The following is an 18,033-nucleotide window of genomic DNA, read 5'->3' as shown; positions in this document are numbered from 1 at the left end:
TAACTCACCTTGAGGCTGGCACCTGACTGCCCTGACATCACTAGATGGGTTTTTCACCCGTACGCCGATCACGTGCCTAAACCCTGGCTTTCCCTAAGATGAGCCCTAAGTAGTGAATAGGGCGGTGGGAACACGAGTCCGCACCACTAACACTAAAGGAAAACACCAGGGAGAGGACAGACAATACAGACAAAACATATAATCCCATGTGGGTGACAACAGCGGACAACAAAAGACGAACAGGGATCGGGAGGGTAATGCTCTGGTATGACAACCAGGAATAACAGCTACACAGCTCCAGTGGGTCAGTAAGTCCAGGCAGGAAGCTCTATATCTGGCAACCAGAGAAGTGGGAGAGGGGAATATAAAGAGGTTGGGAGTGCCGGACAAGAAACAGCTGAGGAGAAGAAGCTACGGATCCCTGAGTGAGACAAAAAGGATTGCAAGGCAAACACAGAAAGCTACCATTAAGTAACAGCGCGCTCTATGTCGCCACCCGCTGCGACTTCCTGACCCCGGGTATAACGGATTCAGACGTGGCTACACCCTCGTGACAGCATTACCAGATACTGAGCCCTCGTTGCTAGCTTCATTGACAGTCACAGTTACCCCATTAATAGCTACAGTGCCTAATTTCCTTTCCCAGAAAGCTTCCCTCTACAAGGATAAAGTTCCATGTATACAGCTGATTAGACCCCTCGTATGTATAAAAAAAAAAAATGCTGCCCTGCAGAAGCAATCTAAGTGGTAATGTCTGTAGAGACAGGACTGAATACCAGATCTCTTAATGAATGCCACATACACAGAAAGTCAATTGCTCCTAGCATAAGGCTCAGTAGTGCACCCAGACTATTACTAAAATAGGGTCTTAAAACCATTATTGCTACTCTTTCTTCTTGGCACAAAGAACTTTCCAAGCATTACCACTGACTGCATTGGTCAATGACTGAAAAAATGTAAAACGGTTGTTTAGGCACTTAGTCCACCAAACAGGTTAACATCAGAAAGTGGATATTTTGTAGCAGTGATTATCACGTTGGTTAGTAACTAAACAGCAATCTAGTCAGGTTTATCATACTAAATTGTCAACATTTCTTTTGCATTATAAAAGGCCCCTTAAGAATTCTAGAAAATAATATCTACCAGAACAACATAATGGCTTGTACACCCCCAGATCTCTTTTTTAAGTTATGAAATAAGCATTATTCATCTTTGACATATGGGAATCGGCTGACACATATGGTTCGGTGGTAAACTTTACTCTAAAAGCTATAACACCTCTTATTTCTGTGGCTATGAAAGGAAACCAATTTGTGAAAAGCAGACAGAAAATAATGTCAGGGAGAACGAAAAGGGGGGGGGGGGGGGGGTTGGGGGGGGATATTATACCAGAAATACAAAGAGATGTTTTTATAACTATGAACAGTTTTTGAAATGTTCCTAATATTGTCATAATAACACAATAAGCATTCTAATGAATTTATACTGATCATTCTCAATCTCTTTGGTAGCAGGTTCATGATAATAATCAATAGTAATAATGAGCAATAAACTCAAAATGGTTATGGCTGACTATCAATGCACAGTTACTTTGGTTGGTTGGTATTAGAAATCAGAGAGTTGGATTTGTTATGAATTTCACAAAAATGCGTCTGCCAAATGAATCTGAAGTTAGTGATTAGTTTCAGATGAGCTGCGCAAAAATGGCACCAGCGCCATTTTACTATGAACATTAGCGGGGGAAAAAGGAGGGAGGATGAAGATGAAGGCTCACATGACACTGGGAGGAAGGGGGAGAGAGCTTGTCCTGATTGGCTCAGTGGCTGCCAAGCAGCCTGATCGGCCAATCAGAGGTCAGGATTCTGGCACGTCCTTTTGCTCAGAAGAAAGAAACGCCATTCTGTGCCCAGCTAGCGATCTGAAAGCATGTGTTTTGAATGTTTCTGTCAAAAAGTAGTTGCAGACACAAGCTAGCAATATAGGTGTGATATGGAGAGTAAATGGAGAGTTTAGGGAGTATAGTTTAATAATTAGGTGGATTTAAGGTTTATAACAGGGAAAGCATAGATAGTGAGGCAGTGAACGCATAGAGAATGAGAGGCTGATCACAGGGTTGTGTGTTTTAGTTTCCCAACAGCTGCTGGCAAGTTCTGCATTTAACTGCAATAACTGCATTATTATACCCATGTTAGTGAATGTGTTGTATTATTTCAAGATACCGTGCAGTTAAAGAAAACACATTTGACTGGAATAACAACATTGGTATGCATTTTACTGCAATAACTGCATTAGTATACTCGTGTTAGTGAACTTGTATTATTACTTCAAGATACTGAGCAGTTACAGCAAACAAATTTTACTGCAATGACTGCTTTAGTATACCTGTGTTAGTGAACACATTTGACTGTAATACTGGTGTTAGTGAACTTGTTGAATTACTTCAAGATACCGTGTAGTTACAGCAAACACATTTTACAGCAATAACTCCATTAGTATACCTATGTTAATAAATGCATTTTACTGCAATAAATGCACTAGTATAACTGTGTTTTTGAACACATGGAAGAGTGGAAAATGAAAAACCCATGCCTCATCCGAGAGTCAGAATGTGCCTATTAGTGCAAACAGCAGTTGCAGCACCAGCCAGCCGGCCAAGTTCTACCTGGCTTTTAATAGGTGCCCCATTATTATTATGGAGGACAAAGTGGATGATACTGTGGACTGAATGGCTCTGTCCTCCTCTCAGTCGCAGCAGGATGATGTTGAGGTCATGCCTTGGAGCCAGGGATCACATAATTCCTTCTGCTTATCCTACTTGCGGTCCCAGAAAAGTTGCATCATCTGTGTCTTCACTGTCCCCTCCTGGTGAGGCATCTTTTTTTCCTAAGAGGCATGAAAACCCCATGTGCTATGGAAGATCCTCAGGATAGTTTCCCTGTTGATGACTTGTGTGTGAACAGTCAGCGTCTGAACTGCCATGAGGAGGAGGTTCAGAGGGAGGAGGGGGACCACATGCATAGATGTGTTGGTGGTAGAGGTAGTAGTAGTGGCACTTATAGCCAAAGTGGTGGTGGTGATGGTAGGGGCAGTGGTAACCCTGACGACAGTGGCACTAGGGGCAAATACAAAGCAGGGAATTGGAAAGGGAGACAGAGAGTGTGGGGGAGGGTGAGGACTGTGGCGATGATTGTGTGTTGGATAGGACATGGAAGCTGGAACGGGGTGCTGAGGAGGAGGAGACATCAGAGGAGGAGGGTGGCAGCAGAGCAGTGTGTTTTTAAACAGGCTGTTTATTAACACTGTCAACCATGCGTTTACCCATAGCTATATATGTCACTCTGACATTATTATTGCTGCCATTGCATTAAAGAGCTTAAAAGGAGGGGGTGGGGAATGAAAAAAAAATAGAAAAAAAAGAGAACAACAGAGAAAAAATCCTAGGAGACCTCAGGAGTGTCATATCCTAATTTACAGGCCAATAGGAGCACTTTTGATTCATGTAGAATCGATTTGGCTACTAATTTTAAATGTTTTTTAATTCACCGATTCAAACAAAACAAATTTCCCAAAAATTTGCTCATCTCTGTACCTGTCATAAGAAAACAGATTTCTGGATCTTTGAAACTATTACTATAATTTGAGAGGTCATTTCAAGTTCCAAACTGGCACCATTATCAAGTACCATGTTTACCCATGGCCTCCAAATATATGAAGTCACATTTGTTAATTCTGTTTCTCTTCTGTAGGATGCTATTTTCAATCTCCATACCTTTCAGTGTTATCAGTGATGGCTGATATAGTAGTTTGTTTTCTCTAGTTTCTATTTTGTCATAACTGTTATTCCTTTATTGTTTAGTCTGTGCAAGGTGTTAAGGTAGAAAAATTCCCTGGGCTCAGGGAACTAATTGCAAACTACAGATACAAGGGACATGGACTGGTTACTGCATTACACTACCCTGTTGGTCGACAAGGTGTGGCTAAAGTTGGTAAGTAGTCTAGTTTTATATATCTACTTCATTCTGCAATTAAAATAAAGATGACGGCATTTACACAGATACAAAAATTGCACCAAAAATAAAATGGGCTATTTTCAAAGCTACTTGCTATGCCTGTGGCTAGTTTGACACTTGCGCATTTAGATCCGTTAGGCTGTTCCGGCAGAGAACAGCTTGCTGGATTTCTCTACATTCCGGCATTGCTGGAAGTTACAGTGTTGCTGTCCGGCCACAAATATGCCTAAAATCGGCCGAACCAAAATCTTCATGTGTATAGGTGTCCATCTGGCCGATTCTCTGCAAATTTACCGCATTACGACTGGGTCTCTGCCGGTCCCCATTATAGTTAATGGTGCCGGCTGATATCAGGTAGTGTCTGGCAATGCCAGATCCAGATATATCTAACGCTAGTGTGAAATGAGCCTTAGCTGGCAATGGTAAAGTTCTGGCCTCCAAGTCATTTGGTAAACTTTTCTGATTTGTCAATCAGTTGTGTGAAAGGTAATTAAAACCCTTTTTTGCAGAATTGCTTTGAGGGCTTTCAAGCATGAACTGCCCTTTTAACCCCTTCACTACTGAGCCACTTTTCACCTTAAATCCCAGGCCAATTTTTGCAAATCTGACATGTGTCACTTTATGTGGTAATAACTTTAAAACACTTTTACTTATCCAGGCCATTCGGAGACTGTTTTCTCGTCACATATTGTACTTCATGACAGTGATAAAATTGAGTCAAAAAATTTCATTTTTATTTATTAAAAAAATACCAAATGTACCCAAAATTTAGAAAAACTTGCAAATTGACAAATTTCAATTTCTCTACTTTTATATTAGTAATACCTCCAAAAATAGTTACATTTACATTCCCCATATGTCTACTTTATATTTGGATAATTTTGTGAATGGCATTTAGTTTTTTGGGGACGTTAGAAGGCTTAGAAGTTTAGAAGCAAATCTTTAAATTTTTAAGAAAATTTCCAAAACTCACTTTTTAAGGACCAGTTCAGGTCTGAAGTCGTTTCGTGAGGCTTACATAATAGAAACCACCCAAAAATGACCACATTCTAGAAACTACACCCCTCAAGGTATTCAAAACTTATTTTACTAACTTTGTTAACCCTTTAGGTATTCCACAAGAATTAATGGAAAATGGAGATGAAATTTCAGAATTTCACTTTTTTGGCAGATTTTCCATTTTAATAATTTTTTTCCACTAACAAAGCAAGGGTTAACAGCCAAACAAAACTCAATATTTATTGCCCTGTATCTGTAGTTTACAGAAACATCCCATATGTGGTCGTAAACTGCCTTACGGCACACGGTCTTAGGTAGGGTCTTATTTTTTGCGGGATGAGATGACGATTTGATTGGGACTATTTTGGGGTGCGTATGACTTTTTTATCGCTTGGTATTACACTTTTTGTGATGTAAGGTGACAAAAAAAATGGTTTCTTTAGCACAGTCTTTATTTTTATTTTTTTACTGTGTTCATCTGAGGGGTTAGGTCATGGGATATTTTTATAGAGCCGGTTGATACAGACACGGCGATACCTAATATGTCTACTGTTCTTTTTTTCCCTATTTTTTTTTACTTTATTTTGGGAAAAGGACGCTTTTTTTCACTTTTTTTTCACTTTATTTTTTCGTCCCACTCTGGGACTTCAACTTTTGGGGGTCTGATCCCCTTTACAATGCATTACAATACTTTTGTATTGTAATGCATTGGCTGTAAGTGTATTACTCAGTGTAATACACTTACAGCTTCCTGCCTGTGAGATCCAGGGAGCTGGATCTCACAGGCTCTCCCGGAAGGCAGCCACGGTGCATAAGGAAGGCATCGGGCTGCCTTCCCTGCCATGGGGTGCCCATCACAGAAGCGCGGGGACCCCATGGACACCGGCACCCATGAGGATACCGCACGTGCCGCAGTCAGTGCTGACCACGGCCGTGCAAGGGTTAATGCGCCGGCATCGGTGATTTCACCGATGCCGACGCATACAGCAAGGGTTCGGCTATCAGTAACAGCCGGACCCATGCCGCTGATCAGGCAGGCGCAGCTCCTGCACCCGCCCAATCAGCACACCGTAGCTGTACTGCGCTGGTATTTTGTACCTAGTTCGTAGCGGCGTACAGCTACGGTGCTGGTAGCGAACGGGTTAAAGGGGTAGTCCAAGTTATTTTTTATTGATGACCTATCCTCAGGATAGAATGTTGGTACCTGCATGTGTTTCTAGCCACGGCACTTTGGGATGTGCTGAATAACCCCCTTTTTCTTTGCTATCCTCCTGATAGGTCATCAATATCAAATCGGTGGGGTCCGACCCCTGGCACCCCTGCCAATCAGCTGTTTGATGAGAAGGCACCAAGGCGTTAACCCATAATAAAAGTCCATGGGGTCATTTACTATACAAAAGAATAATGTTTTTAGGCTTAAAAAGCTTTATAATCATATAGTGTGCCTGTGAATAAACCAGTAAGAGCTTGTTCACATCACCGTTATGCATTCTGTTATGGCTTTCTGTTATAACATGGTTATAAGAGAAAATAACGGAATCTATACGATTTTTGCCTCAGTTTTTGCCTCAGGCAGCAGAAAGGCTAGGTGCACCCCTGTAGAGAAGACAAGTTTTTTCTGTGCTTATAAGCTAACGCATATCACTAGTGTCTTTGTAATCATATATTGTGCCTGTGAATATAGTAGTAATATGTATATTAACTTTCAGAGCGTATCTCAGTAGTACATAGAGTATATGATATGTAGATGCTAGGACACAGATCTGCCTGCAGCATGGATTCAGACCCGCCACCTGGTGCTTGAATGTCTCTTTTGCATATGTGTTGTAGGAGATATTAATTATTAATATCAAGATAGAATATTAATAATCAATATTAATAAATAGGTGGCTGCTATTACTATTGACTCCACCTACTTCCTTTTTATACCTCTCTGTTTCCTTACTTGTCCTGACATGCGTACATATACTGGACTATAGCAGCGTCTGAAACTCTGTACACCGTATTATAATAAAATATATTTATTGAGACAATACGAAGCCTTCAGTTTATTCTTTTCTACTATTTATACACACGAACTATATATATATATATATATATATATATATATACAAACACTACAACACACTACAATAACACTAACTATACTACACAAAACTCACAATACCCTCTAATTATTCCACCCAAAATACTTATCTAAGCACACGTACAAATATATTAGCAGCACCCTCCTCACCTATCTATGAGCTGTCCCTGAGGGGGTACAGAGGGTTTGGCAAAGAAAGGGTTAATCTCCAAAGCAGCTTGGCTAGGAGGGGTTAGCCTGTGGAATGCATGGATATGGCAGGGCCTATTGCAAGGAATGAGGCAGGGAAGGGGTTATTACAGGAATATTAAGTTTCAACAGTTAATGCTGGGGAAATATGGCAGGGATTGTAGGGAGAGTAGAAGTATATAAAGGGGTTACAAGAAAATGGTTAATACAGCATTGGTGGCAGTGGGATATATGCAATATGATGCAGGGATACAGGGGTTAATGGTATGGCAGGGGTTAATGTGGGTCAATGCAGGGGTAACATGGCAGGGGTTAATATGACAATGCAGAGTTTAAATATCAGGGGGTCCAGGGGTAGTTAGCCAGCCTGAATTACAGTGCCGGAGGTGCCCGGCATTCCAGGAGGGAGATACCGCCCGGATAACTGGACAAATGGCACATCAAAAGGCAGAGGATCATCTCTTTGATCCTCTGCCTTGTATGTTCCGCACATCAACGGTGCTGCCCGATGCAGTGCCGGAGGTGTTTAGCACAAGGCAGAAGATCCCCTTTGATCCTCTGACTTTTCATGTGCCCACAACTGGACACATTGGTCCGACGGCATCTCCCTCCTGCAGGTGCACTGACATGGATTCTCAACTGCTGGGGGGATAGAATATAAGTACATATATACACTCACCTAAAGAATTATTAGGAACACCTGTTCTCATTAATGCAATTATCTAGACAACCAATCACATGGCAGTTGCTTCAATGCATTTAGGGGTGTGGTCCTGGTCAAGACAATCTCCTGAACTCCAAACTGAATGTCAGAATGGGAAAGAAAGGTGATTTAAGCAATTTTGAGCGTGGCATGGTTGTTGGTGCCAGACGGGCCGGTCTGAGTATTTCACAATCTGCTCAGTTACTGGGATTTTCATGCACAACCATTTCTAGGGTTTACAAAGAATGGTGTGAAAAGGGAAAAACATCCAGTATGCGGCAGTCCTGTGGGCAAAAATGCCTTGTGGATGGATGCTAGAGGTCAGAGGAGAATGGGCCGACTGATTCAAGCTGATAGAAGAGCAACGTTGACTGAAATAACCACTCGTTACAACCGAGGTATGCAGCAAAGCATTTGTGAAGCCACAACACGCACAACCTTGAGGCGGATGAGCTACAACAGCAGAAGACCCCACCGGGTACCACTCCTCTCCACTACAAATAGGAAAAAGAGGCTACAATTTGCACGAGCTCACCAAAATTGAACTGTTGAAGACTGGAAAAATGTTGCCTGGTCTGATGAGTCTCGATTTCTGTTGAGACATTCAAATGGTAGAGTCCGAATTTGGCGTAAACAGAATGAGAACATGTATCCATCCTCTGATGGCTACTTCCAGCAGGATAATGCACCATGTCACAAAGGTCGAATCATTTCAAATTGGTTTCTTGAACATGACAATGAGTTCACTGTACTAAAATGGCCCACACAGTCACCAGATCTCAACCCAATAGAGCATCTTTGGGATGTGGTGGAACGGGAGCTTCGTGCCCTGGATGTGCAACAATCAAATCTCCATCAGCTGCAAGATGCTATCCTATCAATATGGGCCAACATTTCTAAAGAATGCTATCAGCACCTTGTTGAATCAATGCCACGTAGAATTAAGGCAGTTCTGAAGGCAAAAGGGGGTCCAACACCGTATTAGTATGGTGTTCCTAATAATTCTTTAGGTGAGTGTATATATACACACACATACTTCTGGTATTTTGGTATTTCCTTCTTCAGCTTTTTTTTTTTTTTTTTTTTGGGGGGGGGGGGGGGGGGGGGGGGGCACCCGTACTGGTGGCCATTACTGGGGCCAGAATATAATATATACATATATATACACCGTACCCATATATATGTCACTTCCCCCTACAATATAAATAAAAACATAGAAATTTTCGCAGTTAACATACAGACAAAAGAAAGGTATTGTTTTAATCAGCATGATGAGGCCTATTAGGCAGTTGATCCTGGTGACAGAGCCTCTTTAACCCAACTGCATTGTAGATCTGAAATTGATGACTAGACATTCTCCTTCAGAATTTTCTGGTAGAGAATAACATTTATGATTCTGACCCAGTCCCTGAGCCATAGATAATGGCTACACCGCAATTTTGGGCACAAAACATGTTTCACGACTGTGTGCCACCAAAGTATTGCAGTGTAGAAGCGCTGCCATAAAAATGAATGGGGTTGCAGCGCGACTCGCTCGTTTACTGCAACTATGTTGCATGTTGTGGTCACAGTAAATGTAGGAGAAGCGCTGTGACCCTGTTCATTCTCATGGCAGTCCCGCTACACTGCGATCTTTGGTCACTCAGCTGTTGCAGCAAAAAATGCTTTTTAGCTAAAGCCTTACACCATCATCCTACCATTACCATCATCTTGCTTTGTTAATTTTACATTAAATATAATGGAGCACGTCTTTTATTTTCACTGTCACTAGGGCACCACTATGCACTGAGCACAGGAGAAGGCAGGAGTGGTAATAAACTGCTTCTATCTTCTCCTCAGGATCCCTGTGACTGACTACCAGGGACCCGACATGCTCCACCAAGATTGCAAGAGCAGGAGCTTTAATCCAGCTCCAATCATGTACATCCCTGATTGTAAGAATTGAACTTAACAAAATCCTGATCCCACTCAAGACACTGTACTATTTGAGGTTGCACGTTATTAAATCAAGCACTGGTGGCTTTCTACCTTCAACAGAGTCTGTTTGGAAATGGAAGCCCTGAATCATCCTGTTACCCTACATTTATACCTTGTAATACATATTTCATAGTTGATTATCCTCCATGTGACAGTCAAAGCCCATCATGCTTTTATATCATCTCCTTCACCCCCCTAGGTGCAAACAAAAGTCTGATTTCTTTTATGATCCTTAGAACTGTTTGTTCTTAATCTTTCCCTGGACAACAGGATGTCATGTATTCCTTAGGCTTCGTTCACATCACTGTTCAGCCTTTCTGTTCTCCTGCTCCGTTTAGGAGCAGGAGAACGGAAAGGACGCAGAAGGCACATAACAGAGCCAAACGGAGCCTAAGGACCCCATAGACTATAATGGGGTCCGTTATTTTTCCGCTCAGAAGATGATTTTGAAGCGGAGACAAAAGTCCTGCATGCACAACTTTTGTCTCCGCTCCAAAACCATCTTGTGAGCGGAAACATAACGGATCCCATTATAGTCTATGGGGTCCTTAGGCTCCGTTCGGCTCAGTTATGTGCCTTCTCCGTCCTTTTCATTCTCCTGCTCCTAAACGGAGCAGGAGAACGGAAAGGCTGAACGGTGATGTGAACGAAGCCTTACCTAGACATAAATGACTGATTGGCCTTCTTTTTAAAACTTTAAACCAAACACAACTATGTCATAGATGATTTCTATAGATATCTCAAGATTAGATACCCTTGATTCCTCCTTATCTCCCACCCATACACTTTCTCTACAAATCCGGCAATTCCTCACCCATACTGCTCCTAAAGGGCACTAAGATATTTAGACTGTACTCCCTGAATATGATGAATAGTGTTGAACAAATCGAAGTATACAAAGTGAACTTCAATCCAAATTTCAGGGAAAATTGGATTCGCCGCAAAGCCGGATTTCCTCATGCTTCGTGATAAATAATCAATTTTCCTTGAAATGGCGGTAAAAATAAAAAAAATCATACTCCCCTCATCCATTTGGGTGCAAAGAGGCTGCCTTGGCCATCTTGCTTGAAGATCCCACGCAAAATCTTTTGTATCACGACGTCATCATGCACTGCACGAGATTTCTCCAAGCAAGATGGCCGCGGTGGCCTCTTTGCGCTCAAATGGATAAAGGTAAGTATAATCAAAAAAAAATTTATTGATCAATTCCTGAAAGGCCTTAATATTCATCTCAGGTGCCTCGATTAGTTATGAATGCGGCATCTGTGGGGTTCAATATATACCGGTAGTTTTCCTACAAAACTATATATCAATCTGCTCAACTCCTACTGCTGTATATCATGCTGCCTGCAGATTGCATTTTGTTCTATCCCATTTTGTTAGGAAGGTGCTCCAAAATTAAGCTGATCGCTGGCTGTCCCACCACTGTTAACCCCAGTGATCAGCAGTAATCTGAAGCAAGTGTTAAATTCCCCTGCAACCCCAACACAGAGGAAAACTAAAACCAGTGGACTGTCTGTGTAATGCATGGACGTGTTAAACTCTCCAGAGAAGCTCTTCGCAGCTGCACTCGGCTCCAGCTTTTTTATGGAGGTTTTGATTAATTGATTGATGTGACATGTATTTGTCACCTTTTTCTTTTAGGGGACTATATTGGCAAAGATATTATCTTCACCGATGCATATGGTTTGTCCTATTGTGATGGACCATGTAGAACCAATAACACAACCTTACAAGAAACCCAGCAGGCTAAAAGGAAGCAATGTCTGGGCCAACATGCTCTGATGGAAGAACTAAAGAAAACATGCAAGAATCTTGACAGGTTAGTGGTATTTGAAATGGAAGCAGAACAGGAATATAATATAGAGGTCATACCCTTCAGGACAATGATTTTCCATAAGTTTTATCAATCATAAATATAACCTTTCGAATATAAAACAAAGTCAAAGGCCAAGCTTGAGCTCTTCTGTGTCAATTGATATCTGTATTTATCTATAAGTTGTAATATATGCAATTATAGGTGAATTCTAAAAATTAAAAATAAAAATGAATTGTATGTGGAAATTACACAGCATGTATATCATAAAGGAGAATGAATGTTCTTGCTTCCCTTATATCAAATGATATCACACAAAACATAGCAAGTAGCCGCAAACTATATATAGGCGAGATATAATAAAGCAAGGTCACTGGTTTATTGAGAGGCAGTAGGAAGTGGAGACTGGTGGGAGATCAGGAAGCTTTCTAATGGGACCAGCGCTGAGTATTGACTTATTTGACACAATATGGAGCCACTTTAAAAATTGTAAGTGGCTGGACAACCCCTTAAATAGCATATTCACATATATGCTATTACCTTTAGTGAAAACAGTAAGTACACTCCTGCCTCAAATGCTTGGTATTACCCTCTTTTCCAAACGCCAGCAGGCATTTCTTTTAAAAGGTATCAAAACCTTTGTAAGAAAGCACTGCTCGGAGTGCTCTGCACGTTCTGCTTTTGTTGCCCCTGCTTGGTTGTCTGAGAGTGTGGAATACGAATCCCATATACTGTAGTTTCCATGGATCCAGGCACTATACGTTTAGAAAGCTGAACAGAGCTGATGAGAGCCAAATGTCCATGTCCATTTAACTGTTTACCAATCTTTTGTGGGGAGAGAGCGCCTAGATCGTCGTGAGGAGACTTATAGGCCATACATGCTCCTCTGTATGGCCTATAAGTCTCCTTACGCCGATTAAGGCGTTTTGTCCCCAAGGAGAGAGATTACCGCCCAAATCCGGATTTAGGCCTCTCACCCAGTTAAGTCAGTACTCTCTGCCCTGTACTGATGAAGGACTGTCTGCAGATGAGGTGCTGGCTTATTCAATATCCGAGTCATGTCTCAAGGGCATATTTAACCCCTTCGTAACCAGCCTGTTTTGGGCCTTACTGAAGCGTTTTTCTTCCTTTTTTGATCATCGCATTTTTATTTTTCTGTCTATATAGCTGTATAAGGGCTTGTTTTTTGCGGGACAAGTTTTAGTTAATCTTGGCGCCATTTTGGGGTACATATAATTTTCTGTTTAACTTTTATTAACTCTTTCTGGGAAAATGATTGGAAAACAGCAATACTGCCACTGAGTTTTTATGTTATAAATTTGACGGCATTCATTTTTCGGTATAAATTACATAATATCTTTATTATCTGGGTCAGTACGATTACAGTCATTCCAAATACATATCGTTTTTTAGCTACTTTTGTGCAATAAAACCCCTTTTTGTAAAAGGGAGAAAATCTAGATTTTTTTCTTTTTCTTTCTGTGGAGTTGTGTGAGGGCTTGATTTTTTTGGGACGTAGTTTTCATTGGTATCATTTTGGAGTAAATTACGCTTTTTGATCGCTTGTCAGACCCCAGCCAGCCTTTCCACACATCGGCACCTCGTGATGACATTTGCAGGGTGCCAATGGGAGACAGATGGAGTCCCCTCTCTCTGTCACCACTTACATGCGGTGGGCGCCATTGCCCATGCCATGTAAACTATTAAACAGCCTAGATAAGCACTCCTGCCGATCTGGGCTGTTAGAGCAGGAGTGCAGCTCATATGTGAGAGCTGGGTCCTTGCTCCCTGTGGGACCCACGCAGCGCTTAGACTGGGCCCCCGTGAAAAAGTCGCAGCCCAGCCTAAGACCCCTTAAAAAAGGCATATGGGTGGTCACTAAGAGGTTAAAGGGTTGAACATTGACTTATAGTATGGCTGCCTTACATCTGGTGGCATTAGAGGTAGAGCTTTTTAAGAGCTCATTTGCATCCTTTTCTTTCCAGAATTCCAGAGGAGCATTATGGAAGTGCTCACTAGTCTGCAGGAGGTGGGGGGAGTGGTGAGTAAGGGGCGGTACTCACCTCTCCTCCCTGGTCTTCCCGGGGGTATTTTTTGTAGTAGCGCATATTATAAGGGGGTATATTTTGTACTGGTGTACAATATAAGGGGGTATTTTCTGTACTAGTGCACATTATAAGGTGGTATTTTTGTATTAGATAATTATTTCTATTGGTGGGACTTTTGGGCCCACTGTTAGGCCCCTTTCACACGAGCGAGTTTTCCGTGCGGGTGCAATGACATGAACGCATAGCACCCGCAGTGAATCCTGACCTATTACTTTCAATGGGTCTCTGTACATGAGCGTTTTTTTTTTTCACGCATCAGTTCTGCATTGCGTGAAAATCGCAGCATGTTCTATATTCTGCGTTGGCCCCATAGAAGACAATGGGGCTTCAGTGAAAAACGCATTGTATCCACAAGCAAGTGCGGGTGCGATGCGTTTTTCACTGATAGTTGCTAAGAGATGTTGTTTGTAAACCTTCCGTTTTTTATCACGCGCGTGAAAAACGCATCAAAACGCATTGCACCCGCGTGGAAAAAACTGAACAACTGAACGCAATCACAGACAAAACTGACTGAACTTGCAAAATTGTGCGAGTTTCACTAAAAGCACCCTGAATGCATCCGGAGCCAATCCGTCACGCTCGTGTGAAAGATGCCTTAGTGTCAGGGACACTATTTTCTGGGTACAGTTATTTTTTAGGGCTCTGTGAGGCAATAATTATTGAAGGGGGCACTATCTGTGTGGTACTATTATTTTCAGGGGGACTGTTTCTGCAGTATAGTTTTGAGAAGCACAGGGGCCACAGTATTGGGGTGTTGAGAAGGTGGGAGGATGATGGAAAAGTAGGAAACTAGGATGTCTATTTGTCAAACTCTGGAGAGACGAGAGATGGCATAAAGAAAACATGGCTGTCTGGTCTGAATGGAGAAGATGAGGAAAGAGAATGTCTACATTAGAGGAGACATCACTGGATGTAAGTGGTATGGGGCACTGTATTACCCTGTATGTTTAGCAGCGCTGTATGTAATGTTTTCTAAGTATGTCTTTAACAGTAGGACTGGAGGGAATGGGTTAAGTTGAGAATTTGGCATAGAGGGCAGCAGAAAGGCTAGGTGCACACCTGCCCCTTGCCACAATGCACCCAGGGGAGGAGGGAGGGGGGGGGGGGTTGCCCAATCTGAACTCTTGCAACAGGGCCCATGAGCCTTTAGCTATGCCCCTGGTTGGTGTGTTTTTTTTAGTTTTGCTGGTAATACTTCAGTTTTACCCTTAAAACCACACTGCTAATAACAGAGTTTTTTTCACTTATCTCCTTTATTTCTAACAATTTTAATTTTAATTTTATTTTCAGAGAGATTAAAGACACATGGCATAGTTTGAAGATACTTGCGCAAGTCTTTAGACACACGTCTATGATATTACTTCCTAAGGGTGATCAGGTCTGTTCCAAGCTCAAGTACCTTAAAGGCGTTCTCGGGGAATTAAGAAAATAAAAATACCTAAATATTACTTAATTATATATATCTTCCCAAATACCTTTCATTAGTTATAATGACTTGTTTTGTCTTGGGAGCAATCATTAGGAGAAATAAAATGGCTGCCGTCCGCAAGTTACTTCTCAACTGACCTAAAGAGCTGCCTCATCCTCCTCTCTGCTATGTTTGTCAGGAATGATCTTCAGCTGAATCTTTGTAGGAATGGAGTTCTTTAAGGAGACATGAAGTAGAGAGAAGATGGACAGGACAGACTGTGGTAATGTGGGGCTGTGGTAACGGGGAGTGTATACAAGTGCTGCTGCTCATTTTTCACATCCCTACCTCCTCTCTATACTTCATGTCTCCATTCCTACAGAAATTCAGCGGACGATCTTATCAGCTGTATTCAGGATCCTAATCCCTGACAAGAAGAGCAGAGAGGAGGATGAGGCAGCTCTTTATCTCAGTGTTGTGAAGTAACTTGTCCTGCTGTGGGATTAGGACAGAAATTGTGTGTGCTAATAGGACGTCAGCCATTTTATTTCCCCTTATGATTGCTCCCCAGACAAAACGAGCCATTATAACTAATGAAAGGTATTTATTTAACTACTGTCATTTTCCTAGTTCCCAGAGAACTCATTTAAAGGGGTTTTCCTGCAAAAATATTTCATGACATGATAGCACATTCACTGGAGAAGAAACTTGCCAGCTTTTACAGAGTCTGCCTCATGTTACTGTATTCAAAATGGTGCTGCCCATTGTATATTTATTAAAGGTCACAAAAATACAGCTGTGGATACTATTGAAAGTAATGCAATTTCAATACTTATTTCCCAGTGCTTATATATTCTTAGTGCTTTCAGTCATTATTTCTTCTTTTTCATCTAAGGTTTCTATACTTGACAGTCTCATGTGCAGCATTTCATGTGTTCTGCAGTTACTTTCTACTCTGGAAAGCAAGGTGAGTAGTGAAAATGGAAGGGATCAGTAGAAAATTAAGGGGGTAATCTTGGACTATAATATCGATGGCCTGTCCTTGGTATAAGAGCTTAACGAAGTATTTGGACTTAGTGTTCCTGACTACCTATTGCAAACAGAGCGCAGGGTGAGGGCTTCTGCTGCATCCAGTCCCCAATAGACAGGTTTGTTAAAATGAGCTGGGGGCTGATTTCAAGGACAGAAAGACTAATGCATGTTTCTTCATTTGCTGTCCTTCCTTTTACAGGCAAGACAGGTATGCAATGAGAGTATTTCTGGTTCATCCAGTACTCTAGCTACTCAGAATTCACCTGGTATTAATATATGCAGAGCAAAAGAATCCCAGCATGTAAGTAGAAAATTAAAGAGCGTCTTTAAATGTGCATGATAGCTCTGCCTTGACTGACCGATAATATTTTTCATATAGATAAGACAAAGTGATCAGATCCATCTCCAAAGGACTGCTCCCCAAAGCCTATCTATATTTGTCGGAACTTGGAACATGGGTAATTATGGCACTGATATGTTTGTACGTACAGTGAAATGCAGTTTGGGGCCCCGTGGTCAAAATTACTGTCACTGTGAACAGTTAAGCAAGTTGTAGATGAAATGATCCCCAAAGGGCATAAAGATGACAAATTCCTTTTGTATTTTAAGCAGAAACATTTTTTTCCCCCCCATCTTTTATAGTTTCAAAATAACAAAAAAGGAAAAGGGCCTGAAGCAAACGTTTCGGCACTCTGCATGGTTACTACCTAGTAGCACCCCCTTTGGCAAGTATCACAGCTTGTAAACACTTTTTGTAGCCAGCCAAGAGTCTTTCAATTCTTGTTTGAGGGATCATTCTTCCTCCATCCATTCTTACTTGCAAACCTTTTTCCAGTTCTGTGAGATTCCTGGGCTGTCGTGAATACACTGCTCCTTTGAGGTCTATCCACAGATTTTAAATGATGTTCAGATCAGAGGGCTGTGAAGGCCAAAACCTTCAGCTTGCCATTTCTTCAGTTTGAAATGTAATTAAGAAATGGCAGATTATAAGAACAGTGGAGATCAAGAGAACATTTGGAAGACCAAGAAAAAATTATTTAAGTTTATGCCTTTTGGAGATTATTTCATGTTCAACTTGCTTATCAGTAACAGTAATTTTGACCAGGAGTGCCCAAACTTTAGAGTATTCTTTTAACTACTCATATACTTAGCTACTCATTTCTCTTACTTATTGACAGGGAAACTAAAGGCAATGGCTAGATAATACTATTTGCTTTAGTTCATACTATTTTATTAAAAAATAACATTAAAAAGAGGTTGCCTGTGTTCAGAGCTGAACCCGGACATATCCCCTTCTTCACCCAGGTAGTATCTCTGAGATGAGTATCCCCGCATTTCTCTCCCTTGCCCTGCACTGAATTGCGCTCGGCAAGGGCTTTTTCAGTAGATCTGGTGACGCACTGGGTGTCTGCTAGGCGGAAGCTTCCGCCTAGCAGTGTTCCTGGTGACGTCACTGGCGCTAATGGGGGGAACACTGGGAACACAGTGTAAGTTTGTAAACAAAAAAGCCCTTGCCCTGCGCTATACAGCACAGGGCAAGGGAGAGCATCGGAGCATTAAATGCTCCGATGCTCATCTTAGAAGGGCTGCCTGGGTGAAGAAGGGGATGTCTCCGGGTTCAGCTGTGAACGCGGACAACCCCTTTAAATCTTGCCTATGATCTTGTGTAAAAAAATAACATTTTGCCCATCTTGCAAATATTAAT

The 18,033-nt window shown here is 41.7% G+C and overlaps 1 protein-coding gene across 4 annotated transcripts in view; it reads left to right on the top strand.

Moving 5' to 3' along the window:
• LOC120977567 (phosphatidylinositol 3,4,5-trisphosphate 5-phosphatase 2B-like) overlaps nucleotides 1-18,033 on the top strand; it is a 120,516-nt gene that overhangs the window by 53,601 nt on the left and 48,882 nt on the right. For 3 of the 4 annotated variants that reach the window (XM_040405564.1, XM_040405562.1, XM_040405565.1), the window contains 6 exons: nucleotides 3,857-3,986; nucleotides 11,609-11,786; nucleotides 15,179-15,266; nucleotides 16,192-16,263; nucleotides 16,528-16,629; nucleotides 16,708-16,786. In XM_040405564.1, coding sequence (XP_040261498.1) covers nucleotides 3,857-3,986; nucleotides 11,609-11,786; nucleotides 15,179-15,266; nucleotides 16,192-16,263; nucleotides 16,528-16,629; nucleotides 16,708-16,786 — 649 coding nt within the window. The remainder of the gene's footprint in view (nucleotides 1-3,856; nucleotides 3,987-11,608; nucleotides 11,787-15,178; nucleotides 15,267-16,191; nucleotides 16,264-16,527; nucleotides 16,630-16,707; nucleotides 16,787-18,033) is intronic. The other variant, XM_040405566.1, reaches the window with a different exon arrangement.

This window comes from Bufo bufo, chromosome 8 (assembly GCF_905171765.1).
Source record: "Bufo bufo chromosome 8, aBufBuf1.1, whole genome shotgun sequence".
Taxonomy (NCBI): Eukaryota; Metazoa; Chordata; class Amphibia; order Anura; family Bufonidae; genus Bufo; species Bufo bufo.
This window is presented reverse-complemented; position numbering and strand designations above follow the sequence as displayed.